The sequence below is a fragment of the Theobroma cacao genome, chromosome 1 (assembly GCF_053813885.1).
Source record: "Theobroma cacao isolate CCN51 chromosome 1, ASM5381388v1, whole genome shotgun sequence".
Lineage (NCBI taxonomy): Eukaryota > Viridiplantae > Streptophyta > Magnoliopsida > Malvales > Malvaceae > Theobroma > Theobroma cacao.
This window is the reverse complement of record NC_142639.1, coordinates 10,951,916-10,971,971: the sequence shown is the minus strand read 5'-3', so window position 1 is coordinate 10,971,971 and position 20,056 is coordinate 10,951,916. Positions and strand designations below refer to the sequence as shown.

General features: G+C 33.1%; 2 protein-coding genes across 2 annotated transcripts; one reads left to right on the top strand and one right to left on the bottom strand.

Annotated features, from left to right (window-relative positions):
- The first annotated feature begins 6,220 nt into the window (after positions 1–6,220).
- LOC18612258 (early endosome antigen) lies at positions 6,221–14,368 on the top strand. Its single transcript, XM_007048957.3, has 7 exons — positions 6,221–6,393; positions 8,853–8,960; positions 9,421–12,669; positions 12,768–13,010; positions 13,109–13,267; positions 13,481–13,633; positions 13,907–14,368. The coding sequence occupies exons 2-7, from the start codon at positions 8,889–8,891 to the stop codon at positions 14,153–14,155; spliced, it is 4,125 nt and encodes a 1,374-aa protein (XP_007049019.3). The 5' UTR covers positions 6,221–6,393; positions 8,853–8,888; the 3' UTR covers positions 14,156–14,368.
- Positions 14,369–14,723: 355 nt separating this feature from the next.
- On the bottom strand, positions 14,724–18,089 carry LOC18612259 (hAT transposon superfamily). The gene is made up of 4 exons (XM_007048965.3): positions 15,992–18,089; positions 15,343–15,544; positions 15,045–15,244; positions 14,724–14,959 (listed from the first exon to the last, which is right to left on the bottom strand). The coding sequence occupies exons 1-4, from the start codon at positions 17,787–17,789 to the stop codon at positions 14,907–14,909; spliced, it is 2,253 nt and encodes a 750-aa protein (XP_007049027.3). The 5' UTR covers positions 17,790–18,089; the 3' UTR covers positions 14,724–14,906.
- Between the last annotated feature and the right edge of the window lie 1,967 nt (positions 18,090–20,056).

Here is a 20,056-nt window from a genome sequence, read left to right as displayed (position 1 = left end):
ATCGGTAAAAGCTGTAGATTTTCAACTTCCGATGCATTTTGGTTAGATGTGAGCCCACGTGTTACTGTAAAAGAAATTTTATGCTTTGGTTATTTGCTTTATAGTATATATGAATATAATTAACTCTTACACTATAAGAATTATGTACCGATAGTTTTATGAAAATTATTTTACAAGAAAATAGTTTATTTTATTGAATATTTTTATTATATTCAAATGGTCAAATTTTCACTTCAAATGAACGTTTTAGATACTTAATTTGTTTTCAAATCATTGAATATATATTTTCTGCTTACCTACTACACTTTTAGCAAGTTTTGAGATTTTTGACAAAAATGAGAAAAATGCCCCTGTGAGCCAGAAAACAATATGTTATATTCTGATTTGGTAATGATTTGTAATCTTTTGAATTTTGATATTTGATAACTATTGCTCACCGGGGAAGTGCGAAAGCTGATACGAGAGCTTTGCGAGGTTTTGATTGACATTCGGAGTGAAGAATGTTTGTCGAGGCCTCGCAGCGGTTGTCATGGGCTCGATGGGGAGTTCCGGGTCGTGACAAGTAATTTATCCATCCATTTACTTGATTTTTAACGAGTAAAAATATCTATCCATATCTAGTGAGTAAAATTACCCATCCACTTATCTAATTAGTTAAAACTAAAAATCAAAGACTAACCATTGAAATCTTTTTTGAAACTTGAAGAAATGGAACTTCGACTTTGAGATGACGAAAACTAAATGCTATCAAAACTTGGACTTGGAGATAATGAAAATTAAATGATACAAAAAATTGAGAAATTAGATAATTATGTTGATAACGTGTTGCTAATAATGCGTTGTGAAATATAACCTAAAAGAACATTTATGAGACAAAAGTATTAATAAAGTAAGAAGACCTTATTCAAGAATATATATTTACAAATGAAGTAAGAGGTCTATTTACAGTCCAATAATCTCTATCTAGATAGAATTTACAAAATAAAGATAATGCTAAGATTTAATTTGAATAGATTAAATCTAAATTTTTATCTAATCTAATCTACAACCAAATCTAGATATACATAATTAAATATAAGAGTTCAAATCAAATTCTCTTATGTGACATAATAGACATTTGCAAAAATATTCATAACAAAAGTATAATATTTAACGTGTAAATTGTATAAAATAATATTTAATGTGTAACAACTTTTGGATGAGTGGTCAAATAATAACTTGCATTAAATAGAATGATTTTATGTATTTATCGTGTAAGTATAGTGCTTTGTCTCTCTATCATAAAGGATAAACTTACTACAGGACATATGATCTTATTATAGCCATGTTTAGTTCTTTCTTAATACAAGAAATAAAGTTATATTTTCCTTTTTTCATGAGCTAAAATTATATATATTTTCAGGAATTCAAAGAAAACAAATAGTTAAATCCTGACTACAAGTATAAAATACTAAAAAATTATAAATGGTAATTAGTTATGATAATATTGCATGTATTTTTTTTCTTTCGCTTTTATTCTATAAGAGTTCTTCTAAAAATAAAAAAGTAAATAACAACAAACAAGTGAGCATAGTATTATCAACTAAATAAATTCTTAATAATTAATGATTAATAATTTCTAGCCCCGAAACAGGGTGAAATTATTTCTACTGTTTAAAAAGCAAATTTACTCTTATGTTGAGCAGTAAACACAATGCTAAACTTTACCCCACTTACTGATCATTATCTCCTCAACATTTGCATCCACAATTGAAACTTAAAATTACAATGAAATCATTTGGAATTTTCCCATCATGATATAATTTATTGAGATATCTTCATTTTTTATGATTTCAAGTCTATGAATTTCTTCTAGAATTTTATCAATATTGTTAGGGGTCTCTTTTAGGGTTTCTTTGTCCTCTTGTTGATCATCTTGTATATTTGCTCTTTTTCTTTTTGAGGATTTTATCTTTAAAACTTATCGATTTCCTACGCTTCTAGCGTACCTTTTCTTGCAAGGAGATCAATTCTATTAAGAGCATTTGCAGTTGATATATAAAATTTAATTATTGTTATTAGGTTAGTAAATACGTCTAACAACTGATTTCCTATATTTTACAAAGAAATTATAATCTGAACTTCAAATTCACATTGATTTGTATAAAGATCAAAACTAAATAATAATAATGCATTTTAAGAAGTTTTTTTTCCAGCTACTTATTTTCTCTCCCTAATATTGAAAAATTTGTTTTGTCAAAATGACAATCAATAAACCTTATCGTAAATAAATCTCCTGTTAATGGTTCTAGATATTTAATTATAGATAGAGATTTATATTTAATATATATTCCTAACCTCTTTTAAGTACCCATTTTTGTCGTTGTGGTAGAGCAATTAGAACACATATCATATATTAAAAAATTCTTAGAAGGGAAATATTTGGTTTCTAACCATAAACCAATTGTATAACGAATAATTTATGATAACTCATTGGCATGATGCATAGAAGTGTTGCTACATGCAAAATGGTATGCCCCTAAGTAGAAATGTGGAGTTTAGTTTTCATAAGCAATGACTTTACAATTAGTTTAAAGTGTTTAATAAATGATTTTGCTGGACATTTTGTGTATGACCATGAGCAACCGATTGTTCAACAGTTATTTTAATTAATATGCAATATTCATTAAAGGCTTGAGATATAAATTCACCAACATCGTCAAGACTAATAGTCTTTATTGCATAATCAAGAAAATGTGTTCACAAACAAATAATTTGAGCGAGTAATCTTGTAAATATCAAATTGTAAACTAATAATAAGCACATATATGACCATCTAGTTGATGCATCGATTAAAATCATAAAATATCTAAATGATCCACATGGTGGATATATAAATCCACATATATTACCCTAAATACGTTTCAAACATGTAGGGGATTCAGTCCCAAGTTTAGCTAATGAGGGCCTTATGATTAATTTGCCTTGAGAACAAGCAACACATGAGAATTCATCAAATTGAAAAATCTTCTAACTTTTGAGTAGATAAGCACATAAATTTTCAATAATTTTTCATATAATTATTGATTTAAGATGGCTCAACCTATCATGCCAAATATTCAAATCATTAGTAAACTTCAAGTTTACTTTAGTATGAATTTCAATCATTCTAATATTTGTGTAGTACAATCTAAATGAACATCCATATTTTTTTTAATAAAATAATATACATATATAATAAGAAACTTGCAAGTTAACATAAGATAACATTAGATATGTAATTTACTATTAAAACGCATAATAAAAATATATCATTTAAATGTAATGAGAACATATAAAAATGTCTTCATAATAAAATTATGCTAAAACATACCAACAAATTATTTAAGAAATTTTATTCTTGTATATTTTAATCATCAATCATATGATTAATTCCTATTTTAAGGTAGACAAGAAAAACTACAACATCTAGATGTATTATATCAACTTGGCTATGGTTAAAATTATCTTAAATAAAATTTGTTTCGATATTTTGTTTCCTTTTAGCTTTCACTAATGCTTGATAAAGTTCAACAAGATGTATTGATGTACGATAGATATGTAACCAATGACCTTTCATGCTACATTGATGACAAACATTTAAAATATTTTTTTTATTCTGTCTACTTTTGTCTTTTTTTTATATCTCTTCACTACTCATCCATTTCTGGTGGATAAAGGTATCCATCCACTACTGTTGGGTAAATGTATCTACTCACTTCCATCCACCTCTAGTGGGTAAAGATATCTATCCACTTCCAGTGGGTAAGGTTTTCATCTACTTCTTGGATAAATGTATCCATCCACTTCTCATGGATAAAGGTATCCATCCACTTCTTGTAAGTAAATTTATCTATCCACTCCTAACGGATAAAGCTATCCATCGACTTCTAACTGATAAAATTATCCATCCACTTCTAACGAGTAAAATTATCCATCCACTTACTTGATTTTTTAGCGAGAAAAATTATCCATCCATAACAAACGGGGTAAAATTACCCATCCACTTCTAGTGGGTAAATTACTCATCCACTTACCTAATTTGTTAAAACCAAAAATCAAAGACCAACTATTGAAATCTTTTTGAAACTTGAAGAAATGGAACTTCAACTTTGAGATGATCAAAACTAAATAATATCAAAACTTGGACTTGGAGATGATGACAACTAAATGATACTAAAACTTGAGAGATTAGAGAATCATGTTAATAACGTATTGCTAACAAGGTGTTGTGAAATATAATCTAAAAGAACATCTATGAGAGAAAAGTATTAATAAAGTAAGAAGATCTTATTCAAGAATATATATTTACAAATGAAGAATGAGGCCTATTTATAGGCTAATAACCCATATCTAGATAAAATTTACAAAATAAAGATAATGCTAAGATTTGATTTAGATATATTAAATCTAAATTTTAATCCAATCTAATCTACAACCAAATCTAAGTATACATAATCAAATATAAGAGTTAAAATCAAATTACACTCGTATGTGACATAATGGACATTCACACATATATTCATAACAAAAGTATAATATTTAACGTGTAAATTGTATAAAAATGACATTTAATGTGTAACAACTTTTGAATGAGCGGTCAAATAATAACTTGCATTAAATTAGAATGATCTTAAGTATTTATCGCGTAAATATAGTGCTTTGTCTTTCTATCATAAAGGATAAACTTACTAAAGGACTTATGATCTTATTATAACCATGGTTTAGTTCTTTCTTAATAAAAGAAATAAAATTATATTTTCCTTTTTTTCATGAGCTAAAATTATATATATTTTCAAGAATTCAAGGAAAACAAATAGTTAAATCCCAACTACAAGTATAAAATACTAAAAAATTATTAATGGTAATTAGTTATGATAATATTGCATGTATTTTTTTTTTCTTTTGCTTTTAGTCTATAAGAGTTCTTCTAAAAATAAAAAAGTAAATAACAACAAACAAGTAAGCAAAGTATTATCAACTAAATAAATTCTTAATAATTCGTGATTAATAATTTCTAGCCCGCAATAGGGTGAAATTATTTCTACTGTTTTAAAAAACAAATTTACTCTTATGTTGAGCACTAAACACAATGCTAAACTTTACCCCACTTACTGATCATTATCTCCTCAACATCTGCATCAACAATTGAAACTTAAAATTACAATGAAATCATTTGGAACTTGACATTGTTTCCAAGAAAGAAAAAAGATGATTGCTTTTGTATTTTCGTTTATATGAAAAAAGGACAAATATTGGTAGAAGTGGAAAGGATTCTAGGGAGAAAAATGGATTTATAATCATATTAAGAGAAACTTAAGTCCCAAAAATTAACTTTTATATATACATATAGAATATTATAAGATATATATAATTAACATTTATCATCTTTTTGTATCAATTTACCAATTAATTAATGCTGGTAATTTAGTACTTTTTAATACAATTACAATTACAATTTTGTATCAATTTACCAATTACAATTTACTAATTAATTTAGTACTTTTCTAATCCAATTTCTCCTGATAACGTAAACATGCTTGGATCGATGTGTCATTGAGAATATATATATATATGTATTCACTTTCATACTTTAATAGATGGTGCTCAATCTGGAAAATTACTAGATTTTCCAATGAAATTAAAATGATGATTAAAATGTTCAAATTGGATTCGCTAGGACCAAAGGCACTGGCCAATGGCATGAATGTTTTAGCATTGAAGCGAAATAATTAATGTTAGTGGATTCTTGCCTTAAATGCATCTGATACCATTTGTAAATGTAATTAGATTGGCCAAATCTTCAAAATCTTATATTTACTCAAGAAAAATAAAATATTCTTTCTAAATTAATCCTTTTTTCCAAATGTATTGATTTATCATATGTAATATGTATAAGTAATCGGATTATCCCATTATCAGACAAAAATAAGAAAATAGAGAAAAAAAAGGATAAAATTAGAAAAATTTAGCAAAAATTTACATGCTAAAACGAAAAAAAAAAGAATTAAAATTAAAATTAAAAAAGAGGAATGGCATGGAATGTAGTTTAGGAGAAATCTATGGGCAATATATTGGGGCAAAGCAAAATGGGCAGCGTTCCGACCCAGTTGTTGTGGCATTGGCTGTTGAAGTGAGGCCCACTTACACAGAAGTGGAGTCCTACTCTCTCTACTTTATAAACCAAAGGTTCTCTCTCGTCTTACACAAATTTTTCATCACCTCCACCATTCTTCACCCCTTCTCCTTTCTCGTTCCTCCAATTTTCACCATTTTCTTCTTTTTCGTAGCTTCCCGAAATACAACACCATTAAACAAATAGTAAGCCAAGCCAAAGCAAAGCAAATCAAATCTAATCCAACTTTTGCTCATCAGGCAAGTATTCCTTTTTATCTCTTTTGATTCCTTTTTCTTTCCGTCTTGCATGTATTGATGTATATACTTTTATATACAATCACTTGTTGTTCACGTGAATTATTTTAGATATATTCCTCTGCTATTTCTGCAAAAGCCGTTCTGTTTTCTCGTTATTCTTTGTGCTTTTTCTTCTTCGAGATCGGTTAATACTAAGTTTTTTTGTTCTGCTTTTTTGAATTTGTGTTTGTGCCAATGGTTTTTATAGGCTTTTGACAAACTAAACTTGTACAGAAACTGAATGATCAGCACGATCAGATATAACTTAGATTACATGTGATGTAGTGGACGATTTTCCAGTTTTGCTCTGGGAAGTGGAAGAAAGTAGCGACTCTTTCTTTCCATCACTTGTTTGGACTGTTGATTTTGATTGATCATCAGAAGTTGATTCCTATTTATCATCGCTAATTCCATCTTTTGATCACTCTTTTTTGATTGCTGCAGGAAATTAAATTAATTTTCTCTGCAAATTAATATTAGCATCGTCTTTGTTTAAACTTATATACTGTTTTAATTTTTTTTTTTTTCATCTCATTTACTAGTGTGGGATGTTAGGTAGGGGTAGCCTTGAAATGGTTTAGATCTCAAAGGAATCCGTAACGTATAGAATTCCTTCGTATTTTTAAAATTATTCATCAAATTGGCTATTTGCACTCCACTTACAACAGTTACTGAATGGACTTTTAGCCCCTTAACTAGGTTGGCAGAAGTAAAAAAATGAATAAGGTTTACTTTGTGATCATCACTCCTTTTAATGTTCAGTAAAACTTGGTTTGATAAAGCAATTCTCTTTAAACCTTTTGTCTTTTTACGTAATTATAGGAAGTGATGATAAGTAACGGATTACTATCGAAAAAATTGGGAAAGATGAAAGCAGCAGTGTGAGGGAGAAAGGAGGGGGACTTAATTCTTGAAACAGAAATCGAGCTGTCACGCGTTTATCAAATAAACTTTGGTAGATGGATATGCCATAGAACAAAAATTAAGCTAAAGTGATGGTGTGCCTACTTTGATGGGACCCCCTCTCTCAGTGCTTTCGTTTTTTTCTTTCTCTTTTTCTTTGTTTGGGCAGTTTCATTTCGGTTCAAAGTTTTGCTCCAATTGTTTTGTTTTCACTTACGGTAGATTCATACGTGAGATGCACGGATGGTTCAATTATAATCAATTTGATTTTATTCGGAAGAGAAATGGAAATTTAGTTAGGGTCCTACAAAGTTACTGATCTCACATGACGACTTCACATGGTTTGATCGGGAGGTCGAATTTTCGGTGATCTACAATCATGTGGCTATGGGTTGGAAAAGTACAAATGGGCACTATAACACACGATCACAATATTTTTCGAAAAACGATTTTTTATTTGTTAGTTCTAGAATCTTTTTTCTTCTTTTTATTTAACCTTAAAAACAATTAGCACAACCTAAAAGGAAACGTTACGCTTAAAAAAAAAAAGTGTAAAAGAGGACAAAATTTTTTTAGTTTAGTGAGAAAAAGACACAGAAGGAAAACGAGCAGGGCGGCGTTAAGTGGTAAACAGAGAAGGAAAACGAACAGGGTGGTGTTGAGTGGTAATTAATTGGCACATAGGATTAGAGTTTTCTGATGGCATCTTTGCTCATGCCAAGTCCGTTGTCGGCACACCATTCAAAGTTTGCATCATTCATTCCAATTTACAAAGGAACATTTGTCGAAAAGGACAATCATCATCTAACAATAATTTACTGCTGCTTTTTCCTTTCATTACTCCTTTTTCTGTTTTGTTCTGAAGAATCATAACGTTCCTAGGTTTGAACTATCATCTTGATTCTTGATCTAGCCCCTGCCCATTTCTTTTATCAATTCAGAATCCATTGCAATACCCGCCTTGGCTCATTGCAAGTGTCCACTGCTCATAAGTCAGACTTAATTAATTTTATGAAATTAATAAACCTTTTCCCCAATTCTATACATAATCAAGAGATGAATGTGAAGCTGTTTTCGCTTTAAAAGTTAATAATTACTTCAAACTTTTGAATTTTTAAACATTGGATATTCATAGTGGTACATAGAGTAAGTTTAAAAAGAAGTAAAGCAAATGCACTTTCCAAAACTGGGACTATCTCACCTTGTACCCAAAAGATTTACTGAACTAATTATTAAAATGCATATTAGTGTTATGATCTAGGGTGTTGTCTACTGTAAGGAACATGATATTATTGCCTTAACCATCAATGGGGACATCATTGCTTTGAAGACTAAATTCTGGAGTTTTTTGTTTGTTTTTCATATTTTTGGGTAAGAACTTTGGAATGGGATTAGGACTTCATTTATTATTATTATTTTTAGTTTCAGTACAATGTTACTGAAACTAATTTCTAATGAGTACATGTTTTCTCTCTTGTTTCATGTAATTCTGAACTGGTGAACTTCAATGATCACAGGTGAACAAGTGTTAAGAGCAGCAATTTAATTTAAATATGGAAGGAGAGACTTTAGTCAGTACTGAAATCCCAGTGAAGGAAGCTGTTGAGGACACTGAAAGTGTGAAGGTAGTAGCATATCTCTATCTTCTGCAATTTTTGTCAGTTGGTTTTTTAATTTGCAAGTATAACAGGCTGACGTTTTCATTTCTTTTGCATATTAAACTTTGAAATGGTCATTTCTGGTTCATTTATTCCAACCTTTACAATGTTTTTCCAAACTACAAGCAAGAATCTAGAATTTATACTGCTTTAATTCTCTTCACTTTCCTGGGTGTTTCGCCAACAGTTCAGTTTATTCTCTGTTAAATCCACCATTCAAATTGGCGGTGCCCATAAATTTGCTTCATTTTTTTATTTTCAATTTTACTGAAAGCAATTTAGTCTCTTAGCTGAACTGTCACACCACTTCACAAAATTAGGAATGCTTGAATTTATGTCAAATTCTGTTGTTCTTGACTGTGATGCACACTTTAGTATTTGAGGTTGATCAGTTGTTTCTAATGATGATGGCATGGATACACTACAGGCCTCAAACGGAGACTTGCCTCAAGTAGTAGGAAAGAAAGAAGAGGAAGAAACCACCTTTGATGGAGAGTTCATTAAAGTGGAGAAGGAAGCACTGGATATGAAGGATGGTTCTAATGTGGCTAAGCCTGCATCCGTGCAGGATAATGAGCTAACCATCAAGGAAAGAAGCTTAAGCAATTCAAGTAGAGAACTTCTTGAAGCCCAAGAAAAGATGAAGGAACTCGAGCTTGAATTTGAAAGATTGACTGGAGCATTAAAGCAGTCTGAATCAGAAAATAGCCGGCTGCAGGATGAGGTTTTGCTTGCAAAGGATAAGTTGGATGAAGGGGGAAAGAAATACAATGAACTTGATCTCAGTCATAAGAAATTGCAAGAGCAGATCATTGAAGCTGAGCAGAGATACAGTTTACAGCTAACCAATTTGCAAGAGGCTTTGCAAGCTCAAGAGGCAAAACAGAAGGAACTCACTGAAGTGAAGGAAGCATTTGATGGTCTCAACATTGAGATTGATATCTCAAGAAAGAGGATGCAAGAGTTGGAGCAGGATCTGCAGAGTTCTGCAGAAGAGGCAAGGAAGTTTGAAGAACTGCACAAACAAAGTGGCTTTCATGCTGAGTCTGAGACCCAGAGGGCATTGGAGTTTGAGAGATTGCTTGAAACTGCAAAACTTAGTGCAAAAGAAATGGAAGATCAGATGGCTTCCCTGAAGGAAGAACTCAAGGCCGTGAATGAGAAGGTTGCAGAAAACCAGAAGGTCAACGCAGCACTTCAAAGCACTACAGCAGAACTTTCTGCTGCTCAGGAGGAGTTGGCACTTTCTAAGTCACTAGTGTTGGACTTGGAGCAAAGACTAGCATCAAAGGAAGCTCTTGTCAGTGAACTGACTCAAGAGTTGGACCTGACAAAGGCTTCAGAATCCAAGGTGAAGGAAGATATCTCAACTCTTGAGAACATTTTTGCTGCAAGTAAAGAAGATCTGCAAGCAAAGGTTTCCGAGTTGGAAGACAACAAGTTGAAACTGGAGGAGGTAGCGAAAGCAAGGGAATTGGTTGAAGCTGGGCTGAAGGACAAAGAAGTACAGGTGTCGATTGTACAGGAAGAATTAAGTAAAGTGCTAAAAGAAAAAGAAGCTCTAGAAACAGCTGCAGTAGATCTCAACACTAATGCAGCACAGATGAAGGAGCTGTGCAGTGAACTTGAAGAAAAACTGAAGGTTTCAAATGAGAATTTCTGCAAAACTGATTCTCTTTTGTCTCAGGCTCTGTCTAATAATGAGGAGCTTGAGCAGAAACTGAAATCTCTAGAAGAGCTCCATAATGAATCTGGAGCTGCTGCAGCAACTGCTACTCAAAAGAATCTTGAGCTGGAGGATATACTTCGAGCTTCAAATGAAGCAGCAGAAGATGCAACATTGAAACTGAGGGAGCTTGAGGCACGCTTTATAGCAGCTGAGCAGAGGAATGTGGAGCTTGAACAACAGTTAAATTTATTAGAATTGAAAGGGTTTGAAGCTGAGAAAGAACTGAAAGAATTCTCTGGGAAAATATCTGAACTCACCACAAAGTTGGGAGAGGTTGAGGAAGAAAAGAAACTGCTGAACAATCAAATGCAGGAGTACCAGGAGAAGGTAGCAGAGCTAGAGTCAGCTCTAAACCAGTCAACAGCTCGGAACTCAGAGCTTGCAGAGGAGTTGAAGATCGCTGTGGAGAGAAGTGCTGAACATGAGGACCGAGCTAATATGAGTCATCAGCGAAGCCTTGAGCTAGAGGATCTGTTCCAGACATCTCATTCCAAATTAGAGGGTGCCGATAAGAAGGTGAACGAGTTGGAGTTGTTACTTGAAGCAGAGAAGTACAGGATTCAGGAACTTGAGGAACAGATAAGCAAATTAGAAAAAAAATGTGAGGATGCTGAAGATGAGTCCACGAGATACTCAGGACAGATATCTGAACTTGCATCCGAACTTGAGGCATTCCAAACTAGGGCATCAAGCCTTGAAATTGCATTGCAAATGGCCAATGAGAAGGAAAGGGAATTGACAGAGTGCTTGAATTTAGCAACAGACGAGAAGAAAAAGTTAGAAGAGGCATCCCATGACTCCACCGGGAAGCTTGCCGAAGCAGAAAATCTAGTGGAAATATTGCGGAGTGATTTAAATATGACACAGCAGAAGTTGGAAAGCATTGAAAATGATCTTAAGGCTGCCGGTTTCAGAGAAAGCGAGGTAATGGAAAAGCTCAAATCTGCTGAAGAGCAACTAGAGCAACATGTAAGAGTAATAGAGCAAGCTAGTGCAAGAAACTTGGAGCTTGAATCATCACATGAATCCTTAACAAGGGATTCAGAACTTAAGCTCCAACAAGCAATGGAAAACTTCACCAACAAGGAGTCAGAGGCCAAATCTCTGTTTGAGAAACTTAAAATTTTTGAAGATCAGGTAAAGGTTTATGAAGAACAGGTTGCTGAAGCAGCTGGAAAGTCCACATCTCTAAAAGAAGAATTGGATCAGAGTTTAATAAAGCTGGCTTCTTTAGAAAGCAATAATGAACAGCTCAGAAAAGAGATATTGGAAGCAGAAAATAAAGCTGTTCAGTCTTCCTCAGAGAATGAACTTTTAGTTCAGACAAACATTCAGCTCAAGAGCAGAGTTGATGAACTTCAGGAATTGCTTAATTCAGCTGTTTCTGAGAAGGAAGCAACTGCTCAAGAAGTTGCTTCTCATATGTACACAATTAGAGAATTATCAGATCAGCATACAAGAGCCTCAGAACTTCGAGCTGAAGCTGAAGCCCAAATCGTGGAAGCAGAAGCACAGTTACATGAAGCTATTGAGAAATACGCTAAGAAAGAATCAGAAGCCAATGAATTGATTGAAAAACTAAATTTGCTTGAAGGCCAAATTAAAACATATGAAGAACAAGCTCATGAAGCATCCACATTAGCTGTATCTCGAAAAGTTGAGGTGGAAGAGACTCTTGTTAAATTAAAGCAACTGGAAAGGTTTGTTGAGGAACTGGAAACCAAGTCTGCTCACTTTGAAAAGGAGAGTGGAGGACTAGCTGTGGCAAATTTGAAGCTGACTCAGGAACTCGCCATGCATGAGTCAAAACTTAGTGATTTGGAGGGCAAACTGTCTGCAGTCGTGATAGAGAAGGATGAAACAGCTGAACAACTTCACAGTTCAAGGAAGGCTATAGAAGATTTAACACAACAGCTTACTTCTGAAGGGAAGAGATTAGAATCTCAGGTTTGTTGAAAATTTTACTAGTAGCTTAATAAAAAACAGTATGATGATTTTCCTTTTCGTAATATCAGTTACTTTAAAATTCATTTTTAATGTTACAGATTTCTTCGCTGATGGAGGAGAGTAACCTGCTCAATGAAACACATCAAAATACAAAGAAGGAACTTCAATCTGTAATATTACAGCTTGAAGAGCAATTGAAAGAAGAAAAAGAAAACAAAGAATCTTTACAATTGGAGATTAAAAATCTCAAGGCTAAGATTGCCGAGAGTTCTGTGCTGCAAACTCGTGTCAGAGATCTTGAAGGACAGTTGGTGACTGTTGAAACTCAATTGAAAGAAGAGGTAGTTATACTCTGTTAATAAAGAAGGAAACTGACTATTAACGTTTTGAAATTAATGTGATTTTATATAGTTCTGATTATTTTGTTTGCTGCATGTAGGTTGAAAGTGTTAAGACGGCTGCCTCTGTCAGAGAGGCAGAATTAACTTCAAAATTAGAGGATCATGCACAAAAAATCAGTGATAGAGATGCTATCAATGAACAAGTGCTTCAACTGCAAAGAGATCTACAACTTGCTCAGATAACTATTACTGAACAGGTTAGACACTAAATCTATTAAGATTTGGCAGCTTTGTTATGCTTTTTTGTATGATAAATTGACAATCAATACAAGTTTGGCAACTATTTTTACATCAAGTTAAACTGCTAAATTTGAATCAAGAGTTCTCATCATTGTCATATTTGAATTATAAGTAGTAAACAATTGAGCGTAATCATTTGTTGTACACTGTTAAAACTTTGAAACGAACAGAAAGAAGCAGATTCTCAGAAAGAGTTGGAACGAGAAGCAGCTTTAAAGCGTTCCCTTGATGAGCTTGAAGCCAAAAATAAAGAAGCATTACTTCTCGAGGAGCAGGTCAAAAAGTTGGGAGAGAAGTTGCAACTGGCTGAAGCCAAAGTGAAGGTGAGTTCATATATTAATCTCCTCCTCTTCCAGTCCTTTCACATTCACTTCACATCACACCCTTAAAAGTATGGGAAAGAAAGATGAAGCCATGAAAGAAAAGCCACAACAATTGAAATCTAGATCCTAAAAATCTATCAAAAGAGGTTTGCCTGCTCACAGAAGCTCAAAAGGTACAACAGGTGAAAAGAATTAAAATGTGCTTATCTTCCAACTTTATTAGGGTTTATTTCTTGAAAATTTAAAAGTTGCTTACAAGAAATCATGTTGCAGGGTGATGGGAGTGCGGCTGAATCCAAGGATGGATTAGAGGTCAAATCCAGGGATATTGATGGATTAACTTTTTCAGCACCATCAAAACGTAAGAGTAAGAAAAAGTTGGAAGCAGCTTCTGTGCAAGCTGCCTCCTCCTCCTCAGTTACCCACACTGAGGAGGCTTCTCCTTTGACAAGCTTGAAGTTCATTTTGGGAGTAGCCCTTGTGTCAGTGATCATTGGTGTTATCTTGGGAAAGCGTTATTAGGTTAGGTGTCGTGGTTCTTGGTTGATTTTTCTTTTTGTATTTTTCCTTCTTCATATAAGTCATGCACAGCAGAAAGGAAAGCTTTATTTTGTGTATGCTTTCTTGCTCAGATTTTGAGGTTGGTTGGGGAACTTGTTTTCATTCCTTCCCTTGCCCTGTTTGTCAAAGCACAGTTGGTTTATGTTATCATCATTCAAGTTTGTATTCCGTAAATTGATTGGGTTGGACATGTTTCTGGTTTATCTCCTTGCAAACTTAAGCCTTTCGGGAGGTTAACACCCACCATTTAATCCTGATCCTAACCTTTCGTCTTCTCTGTGAAGAAGCCTAGGAAGCTATTCTTGAAGAAAGCTGAATGAAACTGATCCAGTTTTGGAGGTTACATTGGAGCAAATTAGATTATAATCAAGATCCTTTTATAATGAGGTAAATTCCCTTTTCTCAAGTATGAACATTGAACACAGTACAGCTTTGCTCCCTCAGTATGTTGGCGAGAGCAGAGCCTCAATAGGAATTTCAACCTTACAGGGAGCAAAATTTCCTAAACCTACACCATGAATTCATTCCCCCATCACCAGAGTCAACTTTTTTCACTTTCTCCTCCTTTGTCTAACATGTTTCTTACCCAGAATGCTATGGCATTACCAGCCACAATCATAAATTCTTCAAATGGAGAAATCGTTTTAAACTGCCTACCTCATGTGAAAATGGATTCTCCAATTTAACCAGTTTCTGCTGGACCACCGTATTTTCAAATGTCCTCCACCCCCTTCAATCCATTAAAAATCTCTAAATCCGCAAACCCTGCACGCGTGCCAGAAGTACTTGTTTATTATCTTTCCAAAGACTTCTATAAACTAGGAAATAGAACACATGGAAGTGCAGTTACCTGTACCCAAGAAGTCTTCAGTTTCATCACCTGAGGTTCCTGAAAGCATTCTGCTACCAACCGGGGGATCAAGTGACATCCAATCTGAACTCCCATAATCTTCTTCACATACTGCATTATAAGCAATCCAGTCATCACCAATTTCTTTGCTGTTGAATGAGAGGGGGTCCGCAGAATCCTTGTCTTGGCTTCTAAGAACCCTACAAAAAGAATTTAGTGGAAAGTCAGCATTTTCCTTACCATCCAGTTATTGAATACTTCTGATAGATGAAAGTCGGGGTTTAGTGTTTCAACTTACATTTGTCTCAGGTACAAGTTGTATCGAACATAGACAAGATCACTAAGTCTTTGATGCTCAAGAAAATTCCTTGTGTCATGTATTTCTTCAATAGAAATCTTATTTGGCTTGGACCCAATTGAGCTGCAAGTTTGACTAAGAATGCGGATGGCCAAATGTTGCAAATTTGGGCAACCTCCACCATACATAGACCACCATTCACCTAATAATATCAACGAATATGACAGAAAATGCAATTAGATCACAGTTGCAAATACATGATATTCTTTTGAAGGTAGGGGCATGGGTCAAAAACACTTAAATATGTATCTCTCTCCTATCTTTTAATCATTAATTCTGAAGTTAAAAATCATAGTGGTCTCAATTCAGAAAAAGAAAGACGAGTTTTTTTTTTTCTAATACACATCATAAATCTATACAAAATCACAGTGTTACTTTTTCAGGATGAAAAGATCCTGAAGGAAAACTTGGTGGTAGGTCCTGAAGTTCTAAGGCATCTTTGTGATAGGGGTGTGCAGGAGTTTATTTTCTTGACTTCAACTTAATGAAACTAGAGTTCCAGAAATGGTGGTAATCACCATAATAGTTGCAATGAAACTAGAGCTAGAAATAGTAACTTCAGAATTCCACTCTATATATGGATCCCTACCAGGAAGCAAATTGTCTCTGGCTCTAACTGCCATCGGCCTTCCCAAATCTCCAGTAGCATTTTTATATAAATGTATTTCTCTGACAATTTGGTCCTGGACGTTTGTATCAGGAACCAATCTCTCTATGCAATCAAACATTGATGACAGGATATCATTGTGTATATTTCCCTCAATACTGTAGAAAAACTTGGGGTTAAGGAAGAAAGCTGCAGCATAAAGAGGAATATGTCGCTGTTGTTCCCATCTATGATCTATAATATTCCAGTAGACCATATAATCGTCTTTCTTGACAAGTTCTTTCTTAATTGTTTCTTTTGCTCGGTAAATTCCAGCATAAACGTATCCCATTGTAGATCTCTTCTTGCTACCAACTATTTCTAGAACTTGCAAGAGGGGATATATTAATCGCACAATTAAGATGCATGAATTCCAAAATGACCTATTTTTAACAACATCTAACATCACTAGACCCCCTGGCTTCTTTGCATATGGGCATTCCGACCAATCTTGAGAATTAACCATGGCCTGCAATTTTAGCTTAAGATCAGCCATTCTTTTCAACGTTGCAAAGTTTGAAGCAAAACGAGTAACTGCTGGTTCCACAATGTCATTGTGAAAAGTAAATCTTCTCATCATATTCAGAACGACACTATGATTGTAGACAAATCTTGTGACAGATTTAGCTTGTTCAATTGTTTCACTTATCCACTCAAGGTTAGCAAAATCCTCAAGCATCATATCCACACAATGAACCAAGCAAGGAGCCCAATAAAGGGAAGGAAATGACTCCATCAACCTTTTCCCAGCTAAAAAATATTGTTCTTCACAATTAGTGATTACTTGCACAACATTCTCGACTCCTACTTCTTCAACTACCTGCTTAAGCAATTCATTCAGATGATCTGCAGAAAAAATAACACGGGATGCATCCACTGATTTCAAAAACACAGTTGCTTGAGGACAATAAACCAAAAAACTTAACAAAGTTCGGCCACTTTTTGGGCTCCATTGCTCAACTAGAATAGAACACCCTGTCTTCCCCCACATTGTTTTGTATCGATCAATATCATCCTTCACTTCTTCCATCACATTCTTCAATATCCACCCTCGAAGGTCTTGAGAGGAGGGTGGTACAATCCCTGATCCCGTGGAAGCAATAGCATCAATCATTGGTTGAAAATAAACCGAGTTAACCGCATCCAAGTTCACTCCAATATCATACAAAAATCGCCCTATGGCCATATGAACCGGATTCTCTGCCCCTATTGAAACCAATGCAAGATCACTTTTGGCACAAGAATGACTATTTGCTAACAAACTTCTATCTCTTCCTCTTTTTCTACTATCTCTAATTCCCTGACTAACTTCTCCTTTCCCATTCAACACTAAACTAGAATCAGGTTCCAAAGAGTTCAAAACTTGAATGGGTTTGACCCCATTGTTCACATCATCAGAGTAGGCAGATTTGTCTATCTCACCGGCGTGTGGACTACTACCACCGCAGGCTAATAATTCGGGAATTGCATTTTGCTTCTTGTCTTGTTTCAGTAAAACCCCGTTTAAGCTTTCTTGCATAAGAGCCCGAACCCCAGGTGGAACTTGTTCACAAATTGGACCCTGACCTTTTCGACCGGCAAGATGTTCCTTAAACCTATGAATCCCACCCCCTTTAAACATTTTGCCACAATACATACACTTAATTTGTAATCTTTCCCCATTTTTAAACGCTTCACAATGGTTCCAGGCAGGATCTTGCTTTTGCTTAGTAATTGATATAGGCGTCAAATTCAACTCCATTAAAACAAACTCCTGTTTTTTACTTTAAAAAGCAATGAAATTTAGGTAGAATTACACAAACTTACTTCGTTTTTCTGGTTTCGGTGGTTCATCTGAGCAAATGAACCGAGTGAACCGGTTTGGGAGAGGAGGACCGGTTGCCTTGAGCCCAATTGGTTTCCGTTTTTACTGCTACCTGTTGGGTTTTTGAGGTTTCAACGATAAATTAGTCTCTTTGTTGGTTCGAGGGAGATTTTGAACCAACGAAAGCGTTAAAGGTTTTTTTGGGTTAATTGGGAACCTAGGCCACTGGCTGAGAGGTGAATGACGATTGGTTAGACCGGGTAATTTGGTCTGGTCATGCCCAAGGCAGAGAGTTTTTTTTTTTTTTTTCCCAAGGCAAGAGGTTTTATTAAATAAAAAATTTAAATTATTTTTAAAATTTTTTATTATGTTTAATTAAATTTTTATATTTTTATTTTAAATTAAATAAATTTTTATAATTAATTATTATTAATCAAAATATTTCTTATTATTCTATATTACACAACATGTTGATATCACGATACATTGATATGATATAAAGACATCATTGTTGGACATTTTCATCCTTCACATAAATATCATGTTTGTATTTCATGAATATAAAATGATAATGACATTTTAATTAATGATAAACTATAAATTACAAGAAGTAATTTGATTGAAAATAAAACTATACAAGCTTGATTGAATATAATAGAAAAATAAAAATATATTTAGATTTTTTAAAAATAATTCAAAGATTTTTTGAAACAATATGTCTAGATTTTATTCCTAGTGCTATCTTAATTTACTGACCTTATTGGTCAAATTAGGGCATTTATGTCTTAGATCATAGGATAACAAATTCTTTTTTGTAATATGTCAAACAGATAGATAGAGAGCTAAATACTAGCATACACTAAAAACACACCATGAAATGTGAAGTATACAAAAGGAAGTATTAAAAATACACGAGATGCTCCCACCATTCATATATACTTATAAATATTTTCTTTTTTATTGACTACTAGAAAATTGATTGTAAAAAAAATAAAATACTACAGCTACTACTACTAATATTATTATTATTATTATTATTTTCTATTTATTTTAGAAAAATAAAAACAAAAACTCATTAGTCAAAGAAGTTCAATGACAAAAAGAAATGAAAACTCTTTGGATAATTTTTTTTATTTTTAATATTTTTAGGCATTATTACAAAAAAAATCATTATATTTAATATTTATCGACATTAGTATAAAAAAATTAAAAAATTAAAAAAATAATAACTTCATATATTTTAATATTTAAATATTATTTCTTTTGTTATGTTATTATTTACTAATTTAAGGGATAAAGTTTGAAAACCTAAAATCTTACATTAAAAAGAATGTAACTTTATATTTTAATATACAAAGATAATTTTGTAAATTAATATTATATTTTCAATAAAATGCTTCCAAACCAAACAGTGTAATGCGATTTTCTCAAGATTTTAATTCACATATTCTTATTTATATCAAATATTATAATATTATATTTTCAACAATTACATTTCTAGTAAAACACTAAACATCATTTATACAGTATCTCAATTTATATCAAATGTAAATGTAATTGTTAACATTTATTAAAAATCTAAATCGATCATCATTAATAACTTGAGTTTAAGATTCGAAAATTCTATTCCAATTTAGAATTGAAAATTTATTGAGTTAGTAGTATTTGGATTCGAGTGATTACAATTGATATCAAAATAATTTTAATCTTAGGGATGTATATTGAAACTTATATAAAAATTTAAATCAGTCATTATTATTAATTTTAATTTTAATTTTTTAAAAAATTATATGATTTAAATGTGGAAAAAAAATCGAAGAATTACAATAACGATAGCACTCATTATTTTCTCGTTTTGTTACACTCAGCTGCAGCTAAGCAAACACGTCAGCAAATTGAGAGGGTTGTGTTTGATTTAATCAATCAACTAACACGTAAAACAGGCGGATGGCAATAGGTGCGGGCGTCCGGCACCCCCCAAGACAGACCAAGAAGCCCCCACAGCCAGATCTTTATTACTAGCAAACATGTGTTTTGTACGTTGTCCGTTTTTCCAGGGAAAAGACCAACTTCCCCTTAGAACCTGCAAAGTGGGACTCACTCCCTCTTTAGTCAATGATCAATAATTTCACATTCTGCCTTAACACTAGTACACTTTTTCAGGCTTCGAACCCCTAGATTAGATCAAACCACGTCACTTTCAC